General features: G+C 43.8%; 1 protein-coding gene across 1 annotated transcript in view; it reads left to right on the top strand.

Moving 5' to 3' along the window:
* Positions 1–17,255, top strand: part of LOC311101751 (amyloid protein-binding protein 2-like) — a 29,424-nt gene extending 12,169 nt beyond the window's left edge. The window contains exons 2-13 of the mRNA XM_084142934.1: positions 4,377–4,465; positions 5,723–5,874; positions 6,160–6,283; positions 6,464–6,632; positions 6,758–6,847; positions 7,401–7,468; positions 9,742–9,847; positions 10,137–10,261; positions 10,894–10,979; positions 14,186–14,376; positions 14,543–14,708; positions 16,171–17,255. Of these exons, the coding sequence (XP_083999060.1) occupies positions 4,377–4,465; positions 5,723–5,874; positions 6,160–6,283; positions 6,464–6,632; positions 6,758–6,847; positions 7,401–7,468; positions 9,742–9,847; positions 10,137–10,261; positions 10,894–10,979; positions 14,186–14,376; positions 14,543–14,708; positions 16,171–16,433 (1,629 nt within the window). The 3' untranslated portion in view covers positions 16,434–17,255. The remainder of the gene's footprint in view (positions 1–4,376; positions 4,466–5,722; positions 5,875–6,159; positions 6,284–6,463; positions 6,633–6,757; positions 6,848–7,400; positions 7,469–9,741; positions 9,848–10,136; positions 10,262–10,893; positions 10,980–14,185; positions 14,377–14,542; positions 14,709–16,170) is intronic.
* The last annotated feature ends 6,536 nt before the right edge of the window (positions 17,256–23,791 follow it).

Genomic DNA, 23,791 nt, shown 5'->3' with positions numbered 1-23,791 from the left:
AGTTATAGGGCTAGAGACAGACAGCTAACCACAGTAGATCTATACTAGTAGTTATAGGGCTAGAGACAGACAGCTAACCACAGTAGATCTATACTAGTAGTTATAGGGCTAGAGACAGACAGCTAACCACAGTAGATCTATACTAGTAGTTATAGGGCTAGAGACAGACAGCTAACCACAGTAGATCTATACTAGTAGTTATAGGGCTAGAGACAGACAGCTAACCACAGTAGATCTATACTAGTAGTTATAGGGCTAGAGACAGACAGCTAACCACAGTAGATCTATACTAGTAGTTATAGGGCTAGAGACAGACAGCTAACCACAGTAGATCTATACTAGTAGTTATAGGGCTAGAGACAGACAGCTAACCACAGTAGATCTATACTAGTAGTTATAGGGCTAGAGACAGACAGCTAACCACAGTAGATCTATACTAGTAGTTATAGGGCTAGAGACAGACAGCTAACCACAGTAGATCTATACTAGTAGTTATAGGGCTAGAGACAGACAGCTAACCACAGTAGATCTATACTAGTAGTTATAGGGCTAGAGACAGACAGCTAACCACAGTAGATCTATACTAGTAGTTATAGGGCTAGAGACAGACAGCTAACCACAGTAGATCTATACTAGTAGTTATAGGGCTAGAGACAGACAGCTAACCACAGTAGATCTATACTAGTAGTTATAGGGCTAGAGACAGACAGCTAACCACAGTAGATCTATACTAGTAGTTATAGGGCTAGAGACAGACAGCTAACCACAGTAGATCTATACTAGTAGTTATAGGGCTAGAGACAGACAGCTAACCACAGTAGATCTATACTAGTAGTTATAGGGCTAGAGACAGACAGCTAACCACAGTAGATCTATACTAGTAGTTATAGGGCTAGAGACAGACAGCTAACCACAGTAGATCTATACTAGTAGTTATAGGGCTAGAGACAGACAGCTAACCACAGTAGATCTATACTAGTAGTTATAGGGCTAGAGACAGACAGCTAACCACAGTAGATATATACTAGTAGTTATAGGGCTAGAGACAGACGGCTAACCACAGTAGATCTATACTAGTAGTTATAGGGCTAGAGACAGACAGCTAACCACAGTAGATCTATACTAGTAGTTATAGGGCTAGAGACAGACAGCTAACCACAGTAGATCTATACTAGTAGTTATAGGGCTAGAGACAGACAGCTAACCACAGTAGATCTATACTAGTAGTTATAGGGCTAGAGACAGACAGCTAACCACAGTAGATCTATACTAGTAGTTATAGGGCTAGAGACAGACAGCTAACCACAGTAGATCTATACTAGTAGTTATAGGGCCAGAGACAGACAGCTAACCACAGTAGATCTATACTAGTAGTTATAGGGCCAGAGACAGACAGCTAACCACAGTAGATCTATACTAGTAGTTATAGGGCTAGAGACAGACAGCTAACCACAGTAGATCTATACTAGTAGTTATAGGGCCAGAGACAGACAGCTAACCACAGTAGATCTATACTAGTAGTTATAGGGCTAGAGACAGACAGCTAACCACAGTAGATCTATACTAGTAGTTATAGGGCTAGAGACAGACAGCTAACCACAGTAGATCTATACTAGTAGTTATAGGGCTAGAGACAGACAGCTAACCACAGTAGATCTATACTAGTAGTTATAGGGCTAGAGACAGACAGCTAACCACAAGGTAAAGCTTCTGAAAAACAACTTATGGTTGTTCAAAGAAATACTTGAAATTCAGACTCGTTCAGGCAGCATTCTAGTATTCTAGTTTGCTCAGTTTTTTTTGTTAATTCTTTCCAATGTGTCAAGTAATTATCTTTTTGTTTTCTCATGATTTGGTTGGGTCTAAATGTGTTGCTATCCTGGGGCTCTGTTTGTTTGTGAACAGAGCCCCAGGACCAGCTTGCTTAGGGGACTCTTCTCCAGGTTCATCTCTCTGTAAGTGATGGCTTTGTTTGGGAATCACTTCCTTTTAGGTGGTTTTAACAGCTATTTTCTGGATTTTGATAATTAGCGGGTATCGGCCTAATTCTGCTCTGCATGCATTATTTGGTGTTTTACGTTGTACACTGATGATATTTTTGCAGAATTCTGCATGTAGACTCTCAATTTGGTGTTTGTCCCATTTTGTTAATTGTTGGTTGGTGAGCGGACCCCAGACCTCACAACTATAAAGGGCAATGGGGTTTTATAACTGATTCAAGTATTTTTAGCCAGATCCAAATTGGTATGTCAAATTTTATGTTCCTTTTGATGGTGTAGAAGGCCCTTCTTGCCTTGTCTCTCAGATAGTTCACAGCTTTGTGGAAGTTACCTGTGGCGCTGATGTTTAGGCCGAGGAAGGTATAGTTTTTTTTGTGTGCTCTAGGGCAACTGTGTCTAAATTGAATTTGTATTTATGGTCCTGGCAACTGGACCTTTTTTGGAACACTGTTATTTTTGTCTTACTGAGATTTACTGTCAGGGCCCAGGTCTGACAGAATCTGTGCAGAAGATCTAGGTGCTGCTGAAGGCCCTCTTTGGTTGGTGACAAGCACCAGATCATCAGCAAACAGTAGACATTTGACTTCAGATTCTAGTAGGGTGAGGCCGGGTGCTGCAGACTGTTCTAGTGCCCTCGCCAATTCGTTGATATATATGTTGAAGAGGGTGGGGCTTAAGCTGCATCCCTGTCTCACCCCCCGGCCCTGTGGAAAGAAATGTGTGTGTTTTTTGCCAATTTTAACCGCACACTTTTTGTTTGTGTACATAGATTTTATAATGTTGAATGTTTTTCCCCCAACACCGCTTTCCATCATTTTGTAAAGCTTTTTTGCAATCAACAAAGCATGAGAAGACTATGCCTTTGTTTTGTTTTGTTTGTCAATTAGGGTGTGCAGGGTGAATACATGGTCTGTCGTACGGTAATTTGGTGAGGAAATGTACGAGTCTGCTGTTAATAATAGGATTTCCCCAAGGTTGCTGTTGACGCATATCCCACGGTAGTTATTGGGGTCAAATTTGTCTCCACTTTTGTGGATTGGAGTGATCAGTCCTTGGTTCCAAATATTGGGGAAGAGCTGAGGATGATGTTAAAGAGTTTAAGGATAGACAATTGGAATTTGTGGTCTGTATATTTTATCATTTCATTGAGGATACCATCAACACCACAGGCCTTTTTGGGTTGGAGGGTTTGTATTTTGTCCTGTAGTTAATTCAATGTAATTGGAGAATCCAGTGGGTTCCAGTAGTCTTTAATAGTTGATTCTAAGGTTTGTATTTGATCATGTATATGTTTTTGCTGTTTGTTCTTTGTTATAGAGCCAAAAAGATTGGAGAAGTGGTTTATCCATACATCTCCGTTTTGGATAGATAACTCTTCGTGTTGTTTGTTTAGTGTTTTCCAATTTTCCCAGAAGTGGTTAGATTCTATGGATTCTTCAACTACATTGAGCTGATTTCTGACGTGCTGTTCCTTTTTCCGTAGTGTATTTCTGTATTGTTTGAGTGATTCACCATAGTGAAGGCGTAGGCTCAGGTTTTCTGGGTCTCTATGTTTTTGGTTGGATAGGTTTCTCAATTTCTTTCTTAGGTTTTTGCATTCTTCATCAAACCATTTATCACTGTTGTTACTTTTCTTAGGTTACATTTTTTGATTTGATAGGGAAGCTGAGAGGTCAAATGTACTGTTTAGGTTTTCTACTGCCAAGTTTTGCAACATTTTGTCCAGGAAATTGTCTAGAAGGGATGGAATTTGTTGTTGCCTAATAGTTTTTTGGTAGGTTTCGACACTACTTTGTTTCCATCTATAGCATTTCCTAATATTATTCAGTTCCTTTGGCTTTGATGCCTCATGATTTGAGCATAGCTCTGTTCAAGTAGAGTGTGATTTTGCTGTGATCTGATAGGGGTGTCAGTGGACTGACTGAACGCTCTAAGAGACTGGGTTGAGGTCAGTTTAGGGGCTTTATTGGCATGAGAAACGTATGTTAACATTGCCAAAGCAAGTGAAGTAGATAGTAAACAAAAGTGAAAAAACAATAAAAATCTCTCACTCCGCCCTCACTCCCCCTCCACCCATCTCACTCTCCCCCCCCCTATCTCACACTCTCTCTTTCTCTCGCTCTCTCCCTCCCCCTCTCTTCCTGCCTCCCCCTCTCTCTGTCTATCTATCTCTCTTTCACTCTCTCCCCCCCTATCCCTCTCCTCTCTCAATTCAATTCAAAGGGGCTTTATTGGCATGGTAAATATGTTTACATTGCCAAAACAAGTGAAATAAACAAAAGTGAGAAGACCCAACAGATTAGAACAGTAAATATTGCACTCGAGAAGGTTTCAAAAGGTTTCTCTCTCCTCTCTCTCTCTGTCTCTTGCTCTCAGCTATACCAACAGGGCCAGCTCTGCCAGCTGGGAGGGGAGTTCTGTGAGCTGGAGGTTTTTGCCAAAGTTCTGCGAGCTTCTGACAAAAGGTAGGCACCAAATGGACTGAGGCCTAGATGGGTAGTAACCCCGCACACAGACATCAGTGTTTCCTTCCCACTGTGTCGTCTCCGAGGTGGTTCCCCCCCCAACGGCCCCTGAAGCAAGGTCTGCGCCTAAAATGGCACCCTATTCCCTATACAGTGAACTACTTTTCAAAAGTAGTGCACTATGTAGGGAATAGGGTGATGACATGACCTACCTAAGGCCACTGCAGTTTGACAGCCCCACACACTCTGGCCTGGCCTGCTTAACATCACTCTGACGTCATGATGTGGAGGAAAGGTGACCTGCTGAGACGCATGCTGCCTGGCTGGAGTGACTGAGTGGTTAATTGCCAGAGAGAATGAGAGTGAGACAGAGGGAGTGAAAGTGCGTTTGTGTGTGTTCTAATGGGTATGAATCTGTGTGTGTGTGTTCTAATGGGTATGAGTGTGTGTGTGTGTGTGTTACTCACCCCTAGAAAGGTAACTCCTGTCTCCCATGACTGTGGGTGCAATTGCAGCCTGGCCTTCAGTTTACGCTAGTGATGGGGGGGGAAACATCGAAACAGTTACATATCGCAATATTATTTTAGATGATATTGTATCCATACTTTGACTCCAAGTAACGATTTGTAAAAAACAACAAATACAATTTGCGTTAGCTAGCGCTAGTCAGTTTTACCTACCCCAAAACTCCAGTATTTGTTATCTTATAGCTTGTTCTCCATCTTCTATTTAAGTAGTGAGCCAACATGTTTTCAGCACTTTAATTCCATGATTTCCATTTTCTCATCCTGTCGTCTCTCTGCAGCAGACATCTGGTCAGCAATATGTTTGGAACATCGAATCGCAAAATAAAATCACAGTATCGAATCGCAATACATATAGAATCGTGAGAATCGCGATACATATAGAATCGTAAGTATCGTGAGAATCGCAAAATACATGTCATATCGGCACCTAAGTATAGTGATAATATCGTATCGTGAGGTCCCTGCCATGTGGTGTTGAACCACTATGTCCCCGGGCCTTTCAGACTAATGGCAGTTCTAATTGGAATTGACGTTGATCATATCAATGTTTTAATGTGTTAAACTGTCTGTTCTGCTTTTGGGTGGCAGAGCCATGGTTTAGTGGTAACACTCCCCGCTCTCAACACACATGCGACTCATCCGTAGACCCTTCTGCCTTTCCTCTGCTTCTATAACTAAACATGTCAAATGAAAGCTTAGAAATCCTTCCCTGCTCTGTCCGTCCTGCCAGGCACCTGCTGCACCACTGTTTCCAGGCACTGATGGACCATGGGGTGAAGGTGGCTTCCGTACTGGCCAACTCCTTCAGTCGCCGCTGCTCCTACATCGCTGAGTCAGACGCCCACGTCAAAGAGAAGGCCATTCAGTTCGGCTTCATTTTAGGTGAACAAGCTTGTAATGTCTCGGGGTGTGTCCCAAATAGCACCCTTTTTTTACCTACTTTTGACCAGAACTCATAGCGCTTTTGGGCAAAAGTAGTGCACTATATAGGGAATACGGTGCCATTTGGGATGCACAAAATGGGCTATCTTTATCGATCTTCTGAGATACTCGGTGCAACTGCAAACAAGACGACTTGCAACGCCCACGCCATACTGTGGTCTGAGCCTTTTTCTGGGAGGTTAACCCAGTTGATTCTTTTGTTGGAACGGTCGGTTCTGTCCCTAGGTGGCTTCCTGTCTGACGCAGGCTGGTACTGTGATGCAGAGAAGGTGTTCCTGTCGTGCCTGCAGCTGTGTACGCTCCACGACGAGGTGCTGCACTGGTACCGAGCTGTGGAGTGCTGCGTCAGGTAGGTCTGGCTGGCCAGCTGGCAGTCTGCCTGTTCCTGTCTGGCTGTCTGTCATAGTTTATGAATAAAGGTGTTATTGCACCAACCAGTGCTAGCTCCGTTTCATTTGACTCATTGCGGGTAGGTACAGGAGCCTCTTTCCCCCTCTCACCTCTTCTCTGTGGTGTCCTTGTTCCTCAGGCTTCTCCATGTCCGTAATGGGAACTGTAAGTACCACCAGGGAGAAGAGACGTTCAAGCTGGCCCAGTCCTACATGGACAAACTAGCCAAACACGGCCACCAGGCCAACAAAGCGGCCCTGTATGGAGAGCTGTGCGCCTTGCTCTTCGCTAAGAGTCACTACGATGAGGTAGACATTCCTCTTATTTAAACAGAAAATCTTTCAGATAATTTAAGAAGAAGAAAAACGTTTTTTTTATTATCCGAAAATGTAAATGATGAGTCTATTGGTTGGTTCCTGCTCCTGTGTGTCAGGCATACAGCTGGTGCATAGAGGCCATGAAGGAGATCACTGAGGGCCTGCCTGTCAAAGTGGTGGTGGACGTCCTCAGGCAAGCCTCCAAGGTAACAGAAATGTCATGGGGACGGTGGCTGTGTCCCAAACGGCACCCTATTCCCTACGTAGGGGCACTACTTTAGACCAGGGCCCATTTGGGACGCATACTACTTTTTTCACCAGGCTCTGGTCGAAAGTAGTGCCCTATGTAGGGAATTTGGGTGCCGTTTGGGACACAGGTGAAATATAATGGAGACGGTGTTGTTGAGACGATATGGAAATATTAGTGTCTGCTAAAGGATAACATCACTCCTACTCCGTCCCCTGCTCTCGGCAAGGAACTAGCCTTGTATCCATACAGTACAGCAGTTTTCCCATCTCTGGCCTTTGTGTCTGTGGCTGACAGCAGAACAACTCTGGAGGTAATATAGAGAACAGCCAGAACAGAACGACTTTTTTTTCCAGAAGGAACTTCAGTTGTGGCAAGTCTGATTAGATAAAGATATACAGGGTCTACGTGGCGCTCTGGTCGAAAGTAGTGCACTCTATAGGGACTAGGTTGCCATTTTGAAACGTAAATGGTGATTTGTGATGTCTGTTTTGCTGTGTGTCTTTTAACAGGCCTGTGTTGTGAAGAGGGAGTTCAGGAAAGCCGAACAGTTGATCAAGCACTCCGTCTTTCTGGCACGGTAAGACTTGCTTTTTTTAATAGACTCCTTTTTATGGTAACACTTTACATTAAAGTATCCTTTATAACCTATCTATACATTTAAAATAAACTGTTTATAAACTATTGTTTAATCCTTTATAAATCCTTTTATAGGTTGGCCCACCTCGGTGTGTTATATACAGTATATATACAGTCGTGGTCAAAAGTTTTGAGAATGACACAAGTACTGGTCTTCACAAAGTTCGCTGCTTCAGTGTTATGAGATATTTTTGTCAGATGTTACTATGGTATACTGAAGTATAATTACAAGCATTCCATAAGTGTCAAAGGCTTTTATTGAGAATTACATTACGTTTATGCAAAGAGTCAATATTTTCAGTGTTGACCCTTCTTTTTCAAGACCTCTGCAATCTGCCCTGGCATGCTGTCAATTAACTTCTGGGCCACATCCTGACTGATGGCAGCCCATTCTTGCATAATCAATGCTTGGAGTTTTTGTTTGTCCACCCGCATCTTGACGATCGACCACAAGTTCTCAATGGGATTAAGGTCTGGGGAGTTTCCTGGCCATGGACCCAAAATGTCGATGTTTTGTTCCCCGAGCCACTTAGTTATCACTTTTGCCTTATGGCAAGGTGCTCCATCATGCTGGAAAAGGCATTGTTCGTCACCAAACTGTTCTTGGATGGTTGGGAGAAGTTGCTCTCGGAGGATGTGTTGGTACCATTCTTTATTCATGGCTGTGTTCTTCTGCAAAATTGTGAGTGAGCCCACTCCCTTGGCTGAGAAGCAACCCCACACATGAATGGTCTCAGGATGCTTTACTGTTGGCATGACACAGGACTGATGGTAGCGCTCACCTTGTCTTCTCCGGACAAGGTGTTTTCCGGATGCCCCAAACAATCGGAAAGGGGATTCATCAGAGAAAATGACTTTACCCCAGTCCTCAGCAGTCCAATCCCTGTACCTTTGGCAGAATATCAGTCTGTCCCTGATGTTTTTCCTGGAGAGAAGTGGCTTCCTCGCTTCCCTGTCTGTCCTCCAAAAGTCTTTGCCTCCCTGTGCGTGCAGATGAACTCGCAGCTGAATCAACTTTAGGAGACGGTCCTGGCGCTTGCTGGACTTTCTTGGGCGCCCTGACGCCTTCTTCACAACAATTGAACCTCTCTCCTTGAAGTTCTTGATGATCCGATTAAATGGTTGATTTAGGTGCAATCTTAATAGCAGCAATATCCTTGCCTGTGAAGCCCTTTTTGTGCAAAGCAATGATGACGGCACGTGTTTCCTTGCAGGTAACCATGGTTAACAGAGGAAGAACAATGATTTCAAGCACCACCCTCCTTTTAAAGCTTCCAGTCTGTTATTCTAACTCAATCAGCATGACAGAGTGATCTCCAGCCTTGTCCTCGTCGACACTCTCTCACTTGTGTTAACGAGAGAATCACTGACATGATGTCAGCTGGTCCTTTTGTGGCAGGGATGAAATGCAGTGGAAATGTTTTTTGGGGATTAAGTTCATTTTCATGGCAAAGAGGGACTTTGCAATTAATTGCAATTCATCTGATCACTCTTAATGACATTCTGGAGTATATGCAAATTGCCATTCTCAAAACCTTTGACCACGACTGTACACAAACCATAGGAACACCTTCCTAATATTGAGTTGGACCCCCTTTTGCCCTCAGAACAGCCTCAGTTCGTCGGGGCATGGACTCTACAAGGTGTCGAAAGCGTTCCACAGGGATGCTGGCCCATGTTGACTCCAATGCTTCCCACAGTTGTGTCAATTTGTCTGGATGTCCTTTGGGTGGTGGACCATTCTTGATACACACGGGAAACTGTTGATCGTGAAAAACCCAGCAGCGTTGCAGGTCTTGACACAAACCGGTGCGCCTGGCACCTTCTACGGTGCCTGTTCAAAGGCACTTAAATATTTTTTTCTTGCCCATTCACCCTCTGAATGGCACACATACACAATCCATGTCTCAATTGTCTCAAGGCTTAAACGTCCTTCTTTAACCTGTCTCCTCCCCTTCATCTACACTGATTGAAGTGGATTTAACAAGTGACATCAATAAGGGATCATAGCTTTCACCTGGTCAGTCTGTCATGGAAAGGGCAGGTGCTCCTAATGTTTTATCCAGTATATTCTATCTATCTCTCTCTCTCTCTCGCTCTTTCTCTCTATCTCTCTATCTATATCTCTATCTATCTCTCTATTAATAATAAACAGGTAAACCACTGATTCCATTTCTCTATAATTATTCACATGCCTGGATCACTCTATTTCAGGGAGCATTTTGGACATAAGCATCCCAAATACTCAGACGCTCTGCTAGACTATGGCTTCTACCTACTGAACGTAGATAACATCTGCCAGTCAGTGGCCATCTACCAGGTGGGTCATTCATTTAGGGTGGCAAAATTTCACAAACACTTTACCAAAATTACCAGATTTTCCCCAAATCCTGGTTGGACAATTCCTGGAATCAGGAGGGGAAAAAGCAGGAAATAATTTCAGGAAAACCTGGGAATTTTGGGAAAGTTACCAGAATTTTTTGCAACCCTAAAATCCTCATTAGTTAGCTCCCTGGTGTGAGACCGTAATGGTCAAAAGTAGTTCACTGCATAGAGAACAGACCGCCATTGGGGACACATCCAGATGCTGGTTTCTCTCTCGTGTGCAGACGGCGCTGGACATCAGGCAGTCTGTATTCGGGGGGAAGAACATCCACGTAGCGACGGCTCACGAGGACCTGGCCTACTCCTCCTATGTACACCAGTACAGTTCTGGGAAATTTGACAACGCGCTGTGAGTAGCTACACCCCCCCCCGATCCTCGTCCCTCTGCTATTCCTGGACTGAGTTTGACCCTGCTAGATAATTACATTAGACTCCCTTTTAGACATGCCAGAATACTATTTTTTGTATTCCTAAATGGCACCCTATTCCCTAATATAATGCACTACTTTTGACAAGAATAGGGGTGAACTATGAAGGTAATAGGGTGTACCATTTGGGACGCAGTCTTGAATAACACTTCCGTGGTTTCCATGCTGCTATAGTTTGCTGGTACTGTGAAGTCTTAAGTCATTCAAGGTTACTGTAGGTGTAATGCTCTGGCCATGTGCCATGTAATAGCAATAGAAGCATTATGACGGAATAGGAACTAGGAATAGTCCATTCTGAAGATATAGCTGACATCAGGACTAGAGGAAGGGTTGTAGCGCTTTGTCTGTCATTTGTGGTGTGGCAAAACCAGCGCCACCCTTCACGTGTATGTTGCTACTGTTGATTTGGTCAGTTGTAGTAGCCCCATTTCCTAACCTAGACATAGTACTTCTAAAGTAATCAGTTTTCTTGGAAATGTTGTGGATTCTTTATGTTCTGAGCAGTGTGTCTTAGTGTCAGCCTCTTACCCAAGCGTTCTGTTTGTTTCTCCAGATTCCACGCAGAACGTGCCATAGACATCATAACTCACATTCTCCCCGAAGACCATCTACTGCTGGCCTCGTCCAAGAGGGTCAAAGGTAATTCATTCCACCATTCTAACTGCTGAGTCACTCCTAGCTCGAACATCTGAGTCAATCACACGGCTATGTAGTGTCTCTGTAACACTGCTATGTAGTGTCTCTGTAACACTGCTATGTAGTGTCTTTGTAACACGGCTATGTAGTGTCTCTGTAATACTGCTATGTAGTGCCTCTGTAACACTGTCTCTGTAACGCTGCTATGTAGTGTCTCTGTAACACGGCTATGTAGTGTCTCTGTAACACGGCTATATAGTGTCTCTGTAACACTGCTATGTAGTGTCTCTGTAACACTGCTATGTAGTGTCTCTGTAACACTGCTATGTAGTGTCTCTAACACTGCTATGTAGTGTCTCTGTAACACTGCTATGTAGTGTCTCTGTAACGCTGCTATGTAGTGTCTCTGTAACGCTGCTATGTAGTGTCTCTGTAACGCTGCTATGTAGTGTCTCTGTAACGCTGCTATGTAGTGTCTCTGTAACGCTGCTATGTAGTGTCTCTGTAACACTGCTATGTAGTGTCTCTGTAACACTGCTATGTAGTGTCTCTGTAACACTGCTATGTAGTGTCTCTGTAACACGGCTATGTAGTGTCTCTGTAACACGGCTATGTAGTGTCTCTGTAACACGGCTATGTAGTGTCTCTGTAACACTGTCTCTGTAACGCTGCTATGTAGTGTCTCTGTAACACTGCTATGTAGTGTCTCTGTAACACGGCTATGTAGTGTCTCTGTAACACGGCTATGTAGTGTCTCTGTAACACGGCTATGTAGTGTCTCTGTAACACGGCTATGTAGTGTCTCTGTAACACTGCTATGTAGTGTCTCTGTAACACTGCTATGTAGTGTCTCTGTAACACTGTCTCTGTAACACTGCTATGTAGTGTCTCTGTAACACGGCTATATAGTGTCTCTGTAACACTGCTATGTAGTGTCTCTGTAACACTGCTATGTAGTGTCTCTGTAACACGGCTATGTAGTGTCTCTGTAACGCTGCTATGTAGTGTCTCTGTAACACTGCTATGTAGTGTCTCTGTAACGCTGCTATGTAGTGTCTCTGTAACGCTGCTATGTAGTGTCTCTGTAACGCTGCTATGTAGTGTCTCTGTAACGCTGCTATGTAGTGTCTCTGTAACGCTGCTATGTAGTGTCTCTGTAACACTGCTATGTAGTGTCTCTGTAACACTGCTATGTAGTGTCTCTGTAACACTGCTATGTAGTGTCTCTGTAACACGGCTATGTAGTGTCTCTGTAACGCTGCTATGTAGTGTCTCTGTAACACTGCTATGTAGTGTCTCTGTAACACTGTCTCTGTAACGCTGCTATGTAGTGTCTCTGTAACACTGCTATGTAGTGTCTCTGTAACACGGCTATGTAGTGTCTCTGTAACACGGCTATGTAGTGTCTCTGTAACACGGCTATGTAGTGTCTCTGTAACACGGCTATGTAGTGTCTCTGTAACACTGCTATGTAGTGTCTCTGTAACACTGCTATGTAGTGTCTCTGTAACACTGTCTCTGTAACACTGCTATGTAGTGTCTCTGTAACACGGCTATGTAGTGTCTCTGTAACACTGTCTCTGTAACGCTGCTATGTAGTGTCTCTGTAACACTGCTATGTAGTGTCTCTGTAACACGGCTATGTAGTGTCTCTGTAACACGGCTATGTAGTGTCTCTGTAACACGGCTATGTAGTGTCTCTGTAACACTGCTATGTAGTGTCTCTGTAACACTGCTATGTAGTGTCTCTGTAACACTGCTATGTAGTGTCTCTGTAACACTGTCTCTGTAACACTGCTATGTAGTGTCTCTGTGACACTGCTATGTAGTGTCTCTGTGACACTGCTATGTAGTGTCTCTGTAACACGGCTATGTAGTGTCTCTGTAACACGGCTATGACCACAGTCAGTCATGAGATTAGGAGAAACCGCATGGTCCTATCTGACTTCCTCTAATACAACTCTTCCTAGTAGGATTATTGAGATGTTATTGACTGTTTCTGGCTCAGGGCCAGATTGTGTGGGTGTTGGTGGTGTGATGTGGCAAACTTGGGCCCTAGCCCTCACCCACCGATCCAACAGGTCCCAGACGTGCTCAATGGGATTGAGATCCGGGCTCTTCGCTGGCCATGGCAGAACACTGACATTCCTGTCTTGCAGGAAATCACGCACAGAACAAGCAGTATGGCTGGTGGCATTGTCATGCTGGAGGGTCATGTCAGGATGAGCCTGCAGGAAGGGTACCACATGAGGGAGGAGGATGTCTTCCCTGTAACGCACAGCGTTGAGATTGCCTGCAATGACAACAAGCTCAGTCCGATGATGCTGTAACACACCGCCCCAGACCATGACAGACCCTCCACCTCCAAATCGATCCCGCTCCAGAGTACAGGCCTCGGTGTAACGCTCATTCCTTCGACGATAAACGCGAATCCGACCATCACCCCTGGTGAGACAAAACCGTGACTCGTCAGTGAAGAGCACTTTTTGCCAGTCCTGTCTGGTCCAGCGACGGTGGGTTTGTGCCCATACACGACGTTGTTGCCGGTGATGTCTGGTGAGGACCTGCCTTACAACAGGCCTACAAGCCCTCAGTCCAGCCTCTCTCAGCCGATTGCGGACAGTCTGAGCACTGATGGAGGGATTGTGCGTTCCTGGTGTAACTCAGGCAGTTGTTGTTGCCATCCTGTACCTGTCCCGCAGGTGTGATGTTCGGATGTACCGATCCTGTGCTGGTGTTGTTACACGTGGACGGACTGCTGTCCGTCCTGTCTCCCTGTAGCGCTGTCTTAGGCGTCTCACAGTACGGACATTGCAATTTATTGCCCTGGCCACATCTGCAGTCCTCATGCCTCCTTGCAGCATGCCTAAGGCACGTTCACGCAGATGAGCAGGGACCCTGGGCATCTTTCTTTTGGTGTTTTTCAGAGTCAGTAGAAAGGCCTCTTTAGTGTCCTAAGTTTTCATAACTGTGACCTTAATTGCCTACCGTCTGTAAACTGTTAGTGTCTTAACGACCGTTCCACAGGTGCATGTTCATTAATTGTTTATGGTTCATTGAACAAGCATGGGGAAACAGTGTTTAAACCCTTTACAATGAAGATCTGTGAAGTTATTTGGATTTTTACGAATTATATTTGAAAGACAGGGTCCTGAAAAAGGGACGTTTCTTTTTTTTTTTTGCTGAGTTTTTATATACTGTCTCCCCAGCTCTGATCCTGGAGGAGATAGCCATCGACTGCCACAACAAGGAGACAGAGGAGCGCCTGCTGCAGGAGGCCTATGACCTGCACCTGTCTTCTCTGCAGCTGGCCAAGAAGGCCTTCGGAGAGTTCAACGTCCAGACAGCCAAACACTACGGAAACCTGGGACGGCTCTACCAGTCCATGAGGAAGTTCAAGGTCAGAGGGGGCGAGACACACACACACACACACACACACACACACTAGTGTCCGGTGGGAAGTGCTGCAGCCCCTGGAGGCAGCAGCTTCTCTACCGTTATTTCTCATCTACATCATCTTATCCTACCTCTCTCGATACCATTTTAAAACACGGTGTGTGTTGTAGGAGGCTGAAGAGATGCACATCAAAGCTATTCAGATCAAGGAGCAGCTGCTGGGGCAGGAGGACTATGAGGTGGCTCTGTCTGTGGGTCATCTGGCCTCTCTCTATAACTATGACATGAACCAGTATGAAGACGCTGAGAGACTCTACCGACGATCCATCGCCATCGGTAAGTGTGTATATGTATGTATGTACTGTATGTACATAATTACAAAGCGAAAAATGGTTTTTAGAAATGTTAGCAAATTTATTAAAAATATAAAACGGAAATACCTTATTTGCATAAGTATTCAGACCCTTTGCTACGAGACTCGAAATTGAGCTCAGGTGCATCCTGTTTCCATTGATCATCCTTGAGATGTTTCTACAACTTCATTGGAGTCCACCTGTGGTAAATTCAATTGATTGGACATGATTTGGAAAGGCACACACTTGTCTATATAAGGTCCCACAGTTGACAGTGCATGTCAGAGCAAAAACCAAGCCATGAGGTCGAAGGAATTGTCCGTAGACCTCCGAGACAGGATTGTGTCGAGGCACAGATCTGGGGAAGGGTACCAAAAAATGTCTGCAGCATTGAAGGTCACCAAGAATACAGTGGCCTCCATCATTCTTAAATGGAAAAAGTTTGGAAGCACCAAGACTCTTCCTAGAGCTGGCCGCCCGGCCAAACTGAGCAATCGGGGGAGAAGGGCCTTGGTCAGGTAGGTGACCAAGAACCCGATGGTCACTCTGACAGAGCTCCAGAGTTCCTCTGTGGAGATGGGAGAACCTTCCAGAAGGACAACCATCTCTGCAGCACTCCAGCAATCAGTTACAGAGTTTAATGGCTGTAATATGAGAACTGAGCATGGATCAACAACATTGTAGTTACTCCACAATACTAACCTAAATGACAGAGTGAAAAGAAGAAAGCCTGTACAGAATAAAAATATTTCAAAACACTCATCCTGTTTACAAGGCACTTAAGTAATACTGCAAAACAAATTGGCAAAGAAATTCGTTTTTTTGTCCTGAATACGTTATGTTTGGGGCAAATCCAACACAACACATCACTGAGTACCACTCTTCATATTTTCATGCATAGTGGTGGCTGCATAATGTTATGGGTATGCTTGTCAGCGGCAAGGACTAGGGAGTTTTTCAGGATAAAAAGAAACAGAATAAGTTCAGGCAAAATCCTAGAGGATAACCTGGTTAAGTCTGCTTTCGGCAGGACAATAACCTAAAACACAAGGCCACATCTACACAGGAGTTGCTTACCAAGACGATGTTGAATGTTCCTGAGAGGCCTAGTTACAGTTTTGACTTAAATCGGCTTGAAAATCAATGGCAAGACTTGAAAATAGCTGTCTAGCAATGATCAGCAACCAACTTGACAGAGCTTGAAGAATTTAAAAAGAATAATGGGCAAATATATTTTACGATCCAGGTGTGGAAAGCTCTAGAGACTTACCCAGAAAGACTCACTGCTGTAATCGCTGCCAAAGGTGACTCGGGGTTGAATACTTATCTAATCAAGCTAGTGTTTTATTTTTTTTATAAATGTTAGAATTGTTCTTCCACTTTGACATTAGAGTATTAGGTCTTTATCTCTGTGTTTGTTCTTACCTGTGTATCTTTCCCGTCAGGTAAGAAACTATTCGGTGAGGGCTACAGCGGTCTGGAGTATGACTACCGGGGTCTGATCAAGCTCTACAACTCAGTAGGGAACTATGAGAAGGTGTTTGAGTACCACAACGTTCTGTCTAACTGGAACCGACTCAGGGACAGGCAGTTTGCTGTGGCAGATGCCCTGGAGGATGTTAATACTAGTCCCCAGCAGACACAGGAGGTGGTACAGGCCTTCCTACTGGCCCAGAGATATGGGCCCACACGACCCTGCCTGGGCTGAGACACACACACACAGCAAGGAGCATCCAGGATGGGACTGGTTCACCAACCCCCTCACACCAATCCAATCCAAGGAGCTAACTATTTATTTGACTTTAAGAAGAGAACAGAGATTTTCAAAAAATACTTATGTTTCTTCATGGAAGTCCCACAAACCGTTTTTAAGTTAAAAAAATTTCTTTGCCTTTTTTTTTTCTTTTTTCTTTTGGGTTTTGACGACTTCTTTTGTATCTGAACCAGTGTAGCTCTGACCACCACGAGAATTCACTGTGTCTCGCTCTCGCTCTCTCTGTTGGAGACATGGAATACCCCACTGTGTTATTTTGCCCCCCACAGCCCCCCTCGTCGTAGTCACTCAACGGCCACGGGGACCACACACCAGTGACTGGGGATGCGTCCCCAAATGGCACCCTATTTCCTACGTAGTGGGAACAGCGGGAGTATTTCCAATGGGCCCTGGTTAAAAAGTAGTACATTTTATATAGGGAATAGTGTGCCATTTAGGATACAGACTGAGAAATGTTTCTACCAACGTCCCTCCCCAGGTGTCACCACAAAGGAGGGCAATTTTAAACAAAATGTGCAATGATTTATATATACACTAGATGACTGTGCTGTGTTGAAGCCACGTGCCTCCAATTTGGCACTCCCCAACCGTTGTAAGAAAATATATTTAGGAAGTTATAGAAATGCATTTAGTTAATGTCTACATCTAGTTTTTGCCACGTTTATTATATTATAGACCCCTTAATGCATACTTTTAGATTAGATTATGTGAGCTAAATATAAAAATGTACAAATAAAACATTTTTCCTCAAAGTATAATTTTCTGAAAGTTCTAATATTACTGCCCCCGCTACAACAACAAAATGCCGAAATACATGTAATTTTGTCCTTGAAACATTTAATTGAAATACTGTAGAATTCCATTCATTCCTATGGAGGACTGCTGCTAGTGGGGAGTGGCAATATGGCCGACCGACGGCTTCAAAGACTTTCATTGGCCAATACATAGCATCAGCAATCCAGGGTTTATATACATCATTTGTCATGTGCTTGTTGTGACTCCTACAGTGGACAATGTTACAGATTTATTATCCCATCAGTTTGTTGCGTTCTGAAAACAAAACACTTCAGTTCCATTTTACGGATGAACTCTTTGGTCCTCAGGAAAGTATTGGTGGTCCTTTATTGAAGCATAGATTTGACTTTTAAAGAAATACACTTTATTTTTTTGGGACCATTATTGGAGGGGGACTGTAATCAGTGGAACACACAAGGACCAGTGGGTTTATTGTTACTGTAGTCTAGACACACGACTAGTTTTTTATTTTGTTTATTTTGTTTCATTTAATATTGCTTTACGTGCAGCGTAGTTCTGACATAGCTTAATTGAAATGCCGATATTATAATTTATGCAAAGTGTGTTTTAAAGCCCTACGTTATGGTTTCAGAAGGATGAGCCAAATTGATTTGTGACCGAGGTGGGAGACCTCAAAGTGGTCTATCGTTACCATCCTACAGTCTCAATTAAAGGGTTTCCGGGCCTTTCCGGGCCACTCTTTTTACATTGGAGTGAGTTTACAAGCAATCCTCACCTTGCCTGCTTCTTCAGAACCACATTGAAAGTGTGTAGCAGTGGAGAGATGAAGCCTTCAGAAAGTTGGTGACATTGGGTTAAATGCCACAGCGTTTTAATATGACGCCTTCAGAAAGTAGGGGGTGACGATTGGGTTGAATGCCACAGCATTTTCACATTTGCTAGATTACATGTCACACCTTTGTCTAACTGTGAAGCCAATGTTTTCTTTCATTTCGTCTTTTATTTTATATATAACAAAAAAAGCTTGGCCTTGCTCTCTCTCTCTCTCTCTCCTCTACCTTTCTCTCTCTCCTCTACCTTTCTCTCTCTCTCTCTCTCTCCTCTACCTCTCTGTCTCTCTCTCTCTCCTCAGTGCGAAGCGCTGTAGGTATCTGTTGGATGTCCGTTTTGTGCTTGTAGTAAGTGTGTCTGCAGCAGCAGAGTGTTATTACTCCCCGTGCTGAAGTCCAAGCCTTAGCCCTTAAAGGACGCCCAGCTACAACAGTGCTCTGTCCTTCTCTGGCTCCATGTACTCTTCATTTTCTATGCTTGCTTCTAAACCCCCACCCAACCCCTCTTCTTAATGCTTCCTTCCAATGTAACAACCTGACAAGCTGTCTGTTGGCAAGCATCACAGACTTTGACATCACCCCAAGACCTTAACTATTGGAGTAGACCTACAGTACCTACCTGCCAGGGACCATTTGGCCAGCAGGCTGCTCCAAGGTCTCCTCAAATGACCAACTGACCACTCTCTAGAACTAACCATCTATTCTAGAACTGTGGAGGGTATGAAATAGAACGGACCCAGACATATTATAGACAACTTTGCAATGTCATCTTCTGAATGTAAGGGAATACCTTTATAAAGATGTGTGTGTGTGTGTGTGTGTGTGTGCATCATGTGACAAGACTGGTGGTCCACAATGTGACCTGCTGTGTGCGAAAGGGAACAGGAGACCAGCCGGGTTGAGGATGGGGGAGGGGACTCCCTGGCTTGATAAAGATTGATGACAAGTGGAAGAAAAAGCTAAATAAAGCTGTGAGCTCTAAAAAAGAGTGGAAGTGCATTTCTGTCTTTCGAGTCCCTCGATGTTGTATTCTTCTACCAAATCAAATCTGTGACACCGTGTACCATGTGTTGATGACTTAGAATTCTGTATTTTATCTATACTGAACAAAAATATAAACACAACATAAAGTGTTGGTCCCATGTTTCATGAGCTGAAATAAAAGATCCCAGAAATGTAACATGCACAAAAAGCTTATTTCTCTCAAATGTTGTGCACAAATTTGTTTACATCCCTGTTAGTGAGCATTTCTCCTTTGCCAAGATAATCCATCCACCTGACAGGTGTGGCTTATCAAGAAGCTGATTAAACAGCACGATCATTACACAGCTGCACCTTGTGCTGGGGACAATAAAAGGCAACTCTAAAATGTGCAGTTTTGTCACGCAACACAATGTCTCAGGTTTTGAGGGAGCATGCAATTGGCATGCTGACTGCATGAATGTCCACCAGAGCTGTTGCCAGAGAATTTTATGTTAATTTCTAATATAGGGATGTCATTTTAGAGAATTTGGCAGTACATCCAACTGGCCTCACAACCGCAGACCACGTGTAACCACGCCAGCCCAGGACCTCCACATCCATCTTCTTCACCTGCGGGATCGTCTGAGACCAGCCACCCGGACAGCTGATGAAACTGTGGGTTTGCACAACAGAAGAATTTCTGCACAAACTGTCAGAAACCGTCTCAGGGAAGCTCATCTGCGTGCTCGCCATCCTTACCAGGGTCGACCTGACTGCAGTTCGGCATCGTAACCGACTTCAGTGGGCAAATGCTCACCTTCGATGGCCACTGGCACGCTGGAGACATGTGCTCTTCACGGATTAATCCCAGTTTAAACTGTACCAGGCAGATGGTAGACAGTGTGTATGGCGTTGTGTGGGCGAGCTTTTTGCTGATGTCAACGTTGTGAACAGAGTGCCCCATGGTGGTGATGGGGTTATGGTATGGGCAGGCATAATCTACGGACAACTAACACAATTGCATTTTATCGATGGCAATTTGAATGCACAGAGATGCCGTGACGAGATCCTGAGGCCCATTGTCGTGCCATTCATCCGCCGCCATCACCTCATGTTTCAGCATGATAATGCACGGCCCCATTTCGCAAAGATTTGTACACAATTCCTGGAAGCTGAATATAACGCAGTTCTTCCATGGCCTGCATACTCACCAGACATGTCACCCATTGAGCATGTTTGGGATGCTCTGGATCGACGTGTACGACAGCGTGTTCCAGTTCCCACCAATATCCAGTAACTTCGCCCGGCCATTGAATAGGAGTGGGACAACATTCCACAGGCCACGATCAACAGCCGGGTCAACTCAATGTGAAGGAGATGTGTCGCGCTGCATGAGGCAAATGGTCACACCAGATACTGACTGGTTTTCTGATCCACGCCCGTACTTTTTTTTTTTTAGGTATCTGTGACCAACAGATGCAGATCTGTACTCCCAGTCATGTGAAATCCATAGATTAGGGCCTCATTTATTTATTTAAATTGACTGATTTCCTTACATGAACTGTAACTCTCAGAAATTGTTGCATGTTGCGTTTATATTTATATTCAGTGTAAATGTTTTTTCTTACCCCAGCTGTGCATTTAGTTGCTAAGATGATAGTAATGTACATACTAGGCATAAAGGGATCAGATTCAATACACTGATGCCATAGTAACAGAGGAACACCACCAGGATCAGATTCAATACACTGATGCCATAGTAACGGAGGAACACCACCAGGATCAGATTCAATACACTGATGCCATAGTAACGGAGGAACACCACCAGGATCAGATTCAATACACTGATGCCATAGTAACGGAGGAACACCACCAGGATCAGATTCAATACACTGATGCCATAGTAACGGAGGAACACCACCAGGATCAGATTCAATACACTGATGCCATAGTAACGGAGGAACACCACCAGGATCAGATTCAATACACTGATGCCATAGTAACGGAGGAACTACACCAGGCACTACATCTCCAATCCACAACTCTTTATGTTACATTACAATATCAACATGCAGCTCTAAAAGCTTTCTCACAAATATGTTGTGACCAGATTTCCTTCCTTTATGCAAATTATGTCACAGCTATTCTTTCAAAATTATATTTATTTATTTATTTATTGTAAAACACATTGATGTAATCAGTCAATGGTGCCACCTGTCAGTGATTTTAGGGGGTGGAATAATTATGATTTTATACTGAACTAAAATATAAACACAACATGAAAAGTGTTGGTCCCATGTTTCATGAGCTGAAATAAAAATAAATGTTTCCTGCTTCTTCACCTGCGAGATCGTCGAGACCAGCCACCCGGATAGATGATGAAACTGAGGAGTATTTCTGTCTGTAATAAAGCCCTTTTGTGTGGAAAAACATATTCTGATTGGTTGGGCCTGGCTCCGTAGTGGGTGGGCCTGGCTCCGTAGTGGGTGGGCCTGGCTCCGTAGTGGGTGGGCCTATGCCATCCCACGCCCTCCCAAGGCCCAACCAATCAGAATGTGATATACATAGATTAGGGCCTAATGAATTTATTTCAGTTTACTGATTTCCTTATATGAACTGTAACTCAGTAAAATCGTTGAAATTGTTGCACGTTGCGTTTTATATATTTTTGTTCAGTGTAAATGGTTTCTCTGTCCAGACTTTTATTAATTATTATTAGACTTGTAAGATATCCAGACACAATACGTGTCTGACTACCTCCGGAGGTGGTCAGGAAGATCTGATCACAATCAGGTCACAACGTGTGTCTTAATCGTCTACACCTCGTCTAAAAATGTCGGCACAATCAGAGTGTGGACAAGATCAGAACTAAGGACGCAAGTTAGAACCAGGTATAAACGGGGCCAGAAAACCCAAGACACAACAAAGATCTTTAATTGGAATGTTTTAAGGAAAATGATAAAGTGCATTGCCAGCCTGGCTACCAGTCTGATTGTGCCGTCATGCCCCTCCTTGTCATGCCAAGGCGTTGACACGATGGCACAAACAGATCTGGATTGCTTCGTACAGCCAATGAAGCAGTGCCAGTGAGTGAACCCCCACCACACGTCAGACGATGATGTCAAACTCCTGAGCCAAATAAACAGAAAGCATATGGGATAATTAGTCATGATTGGTGGATATGATATTACTGAACTCCTGTGCCTCCTCCAATTAAAATTACATTGTATGTTCAGAACAGAATTGTTTTGTCTGTATAAAATAATGTGTCAGAGCTACATAGTAAAGTATATCTATATAGGGATACATATAGTCTAACTACAGTATATCTATATAGGGATACATATTGTCTAACTACAGTATATCCATATAGGGATACATATTGTCTAACTACAGTATATCCATATAGGGATACATATTGTCTAACTACAGTATATCCATATAGGGATACATATTGTCTAACTACAGTATATCCATATAGGGATACATATTGTCTAACTACAGTATATCCATATAGGGATACATATTGTCTAACTACAGTATATCCATATAGGGAGACATATTGTCTAACTACAGTATATCCATATAGGGATACATATTGTCTAACTACAGTATATCCATATAGGGATACATATTGTCTAACTACAGAGTGTCAACGTGTGTGAGTATGTGTTTACATCAGTGTAATCCCAGGAGACAGTTGTGTCTTACCTCCACTGAGACACCCAGGAGCCTCCCTGCTGCCAGGATCAGAGTCCCCAGTGTCTGCAGCCAGAGGGGGGCACAGAGGGGGTGGGTGAGGACCCCCCGCTGGTACCCATACAGCCACAGGGGTAGGCCGTGTAAACCACCAATCACCAACGTCCCCAGGGGCATCCGAAACCCTAGCAACATGAGAGAGAATGTTCCAGGATCTCTCTAGCAACATGAGAGAGAATGTTCCAGGATCTCCCTAGCAACATGAGAGAGAATGTTCCAGGATCTCCCTAGCAACATGAGAGAGAATGTTCCAGGATCTCCCTAGCAACATGAGAGAGAATGTTCCAGGATCTCCCTAGCAACATGAGAAAGAATGTTCCAGGATCTCCCTAGCAACATGAGAGAGAATGTTCCAGGATCTCCCTAGCAACATGAGAGAGAATGTTCCAGGATCTCCCTAGCAACATGAGAGAGAATGTTCCAGGATCTCTCTAGCAACATGAGAGAGAATGTTCCAGGATCTCACTAGCAACATGAGAGAGAATGTTCCAGGATCTCCCTAGCAACATGAGAAAGAATGTTCCAGGATCTCCCTAGCAACATGAGAGAGAATGTTCCAGGATCTTTCCATTCACTTCAGTCTGAAAACCAGGGCCTGTATTCAGAAGTGTCTCAGTGTCTAGAATCAGGTCCCAGGTCCATCTGATTCTATTTTCTATGTTCTAATATATTGCTCATTGAGATGAACCAAAACATGACTGGTAGCTACAGCAGAGAACCCCTTCTTAGAACGGCTTACTTTGGCAGACCACTTCTGTGAAACGTTTATGAAAAACATGTCATAGACTAAAGACTGGCTTCAGACATACAGTATAGGGGATTAGCCCTTTACCTTTGGCCATGATGGTCTGTACCCACAGAGGGCTGTCTGTGAAGCAGATTTTTTTATTACTTTTAAAAAAAATGAAAAATAACTATTTTAAACAACATCAACTGTGAACTGATTTGGGCGTGTGTGTGTTAAAGAGACAGACAGGGAGGGAC

The sequence above is a fragment of the Coregonus lavaretus genome (assembly GCF_964263955.1).
Source record: "Coregonus lavaretus genome assembly, chromosome: 26".
Classification (NCBI taxonomy): Eukaryota; Metazoa; Chordata; class Actinopteri; order Salmoniformes; family Salmonidae; genus Coregonus; species Coregonus lavaretus.
The sequence above is the reverse complement of the archived record's forward strand: the minus strand, read 5'-3'. Positions and strand labels throughout refer to the sequence as shown.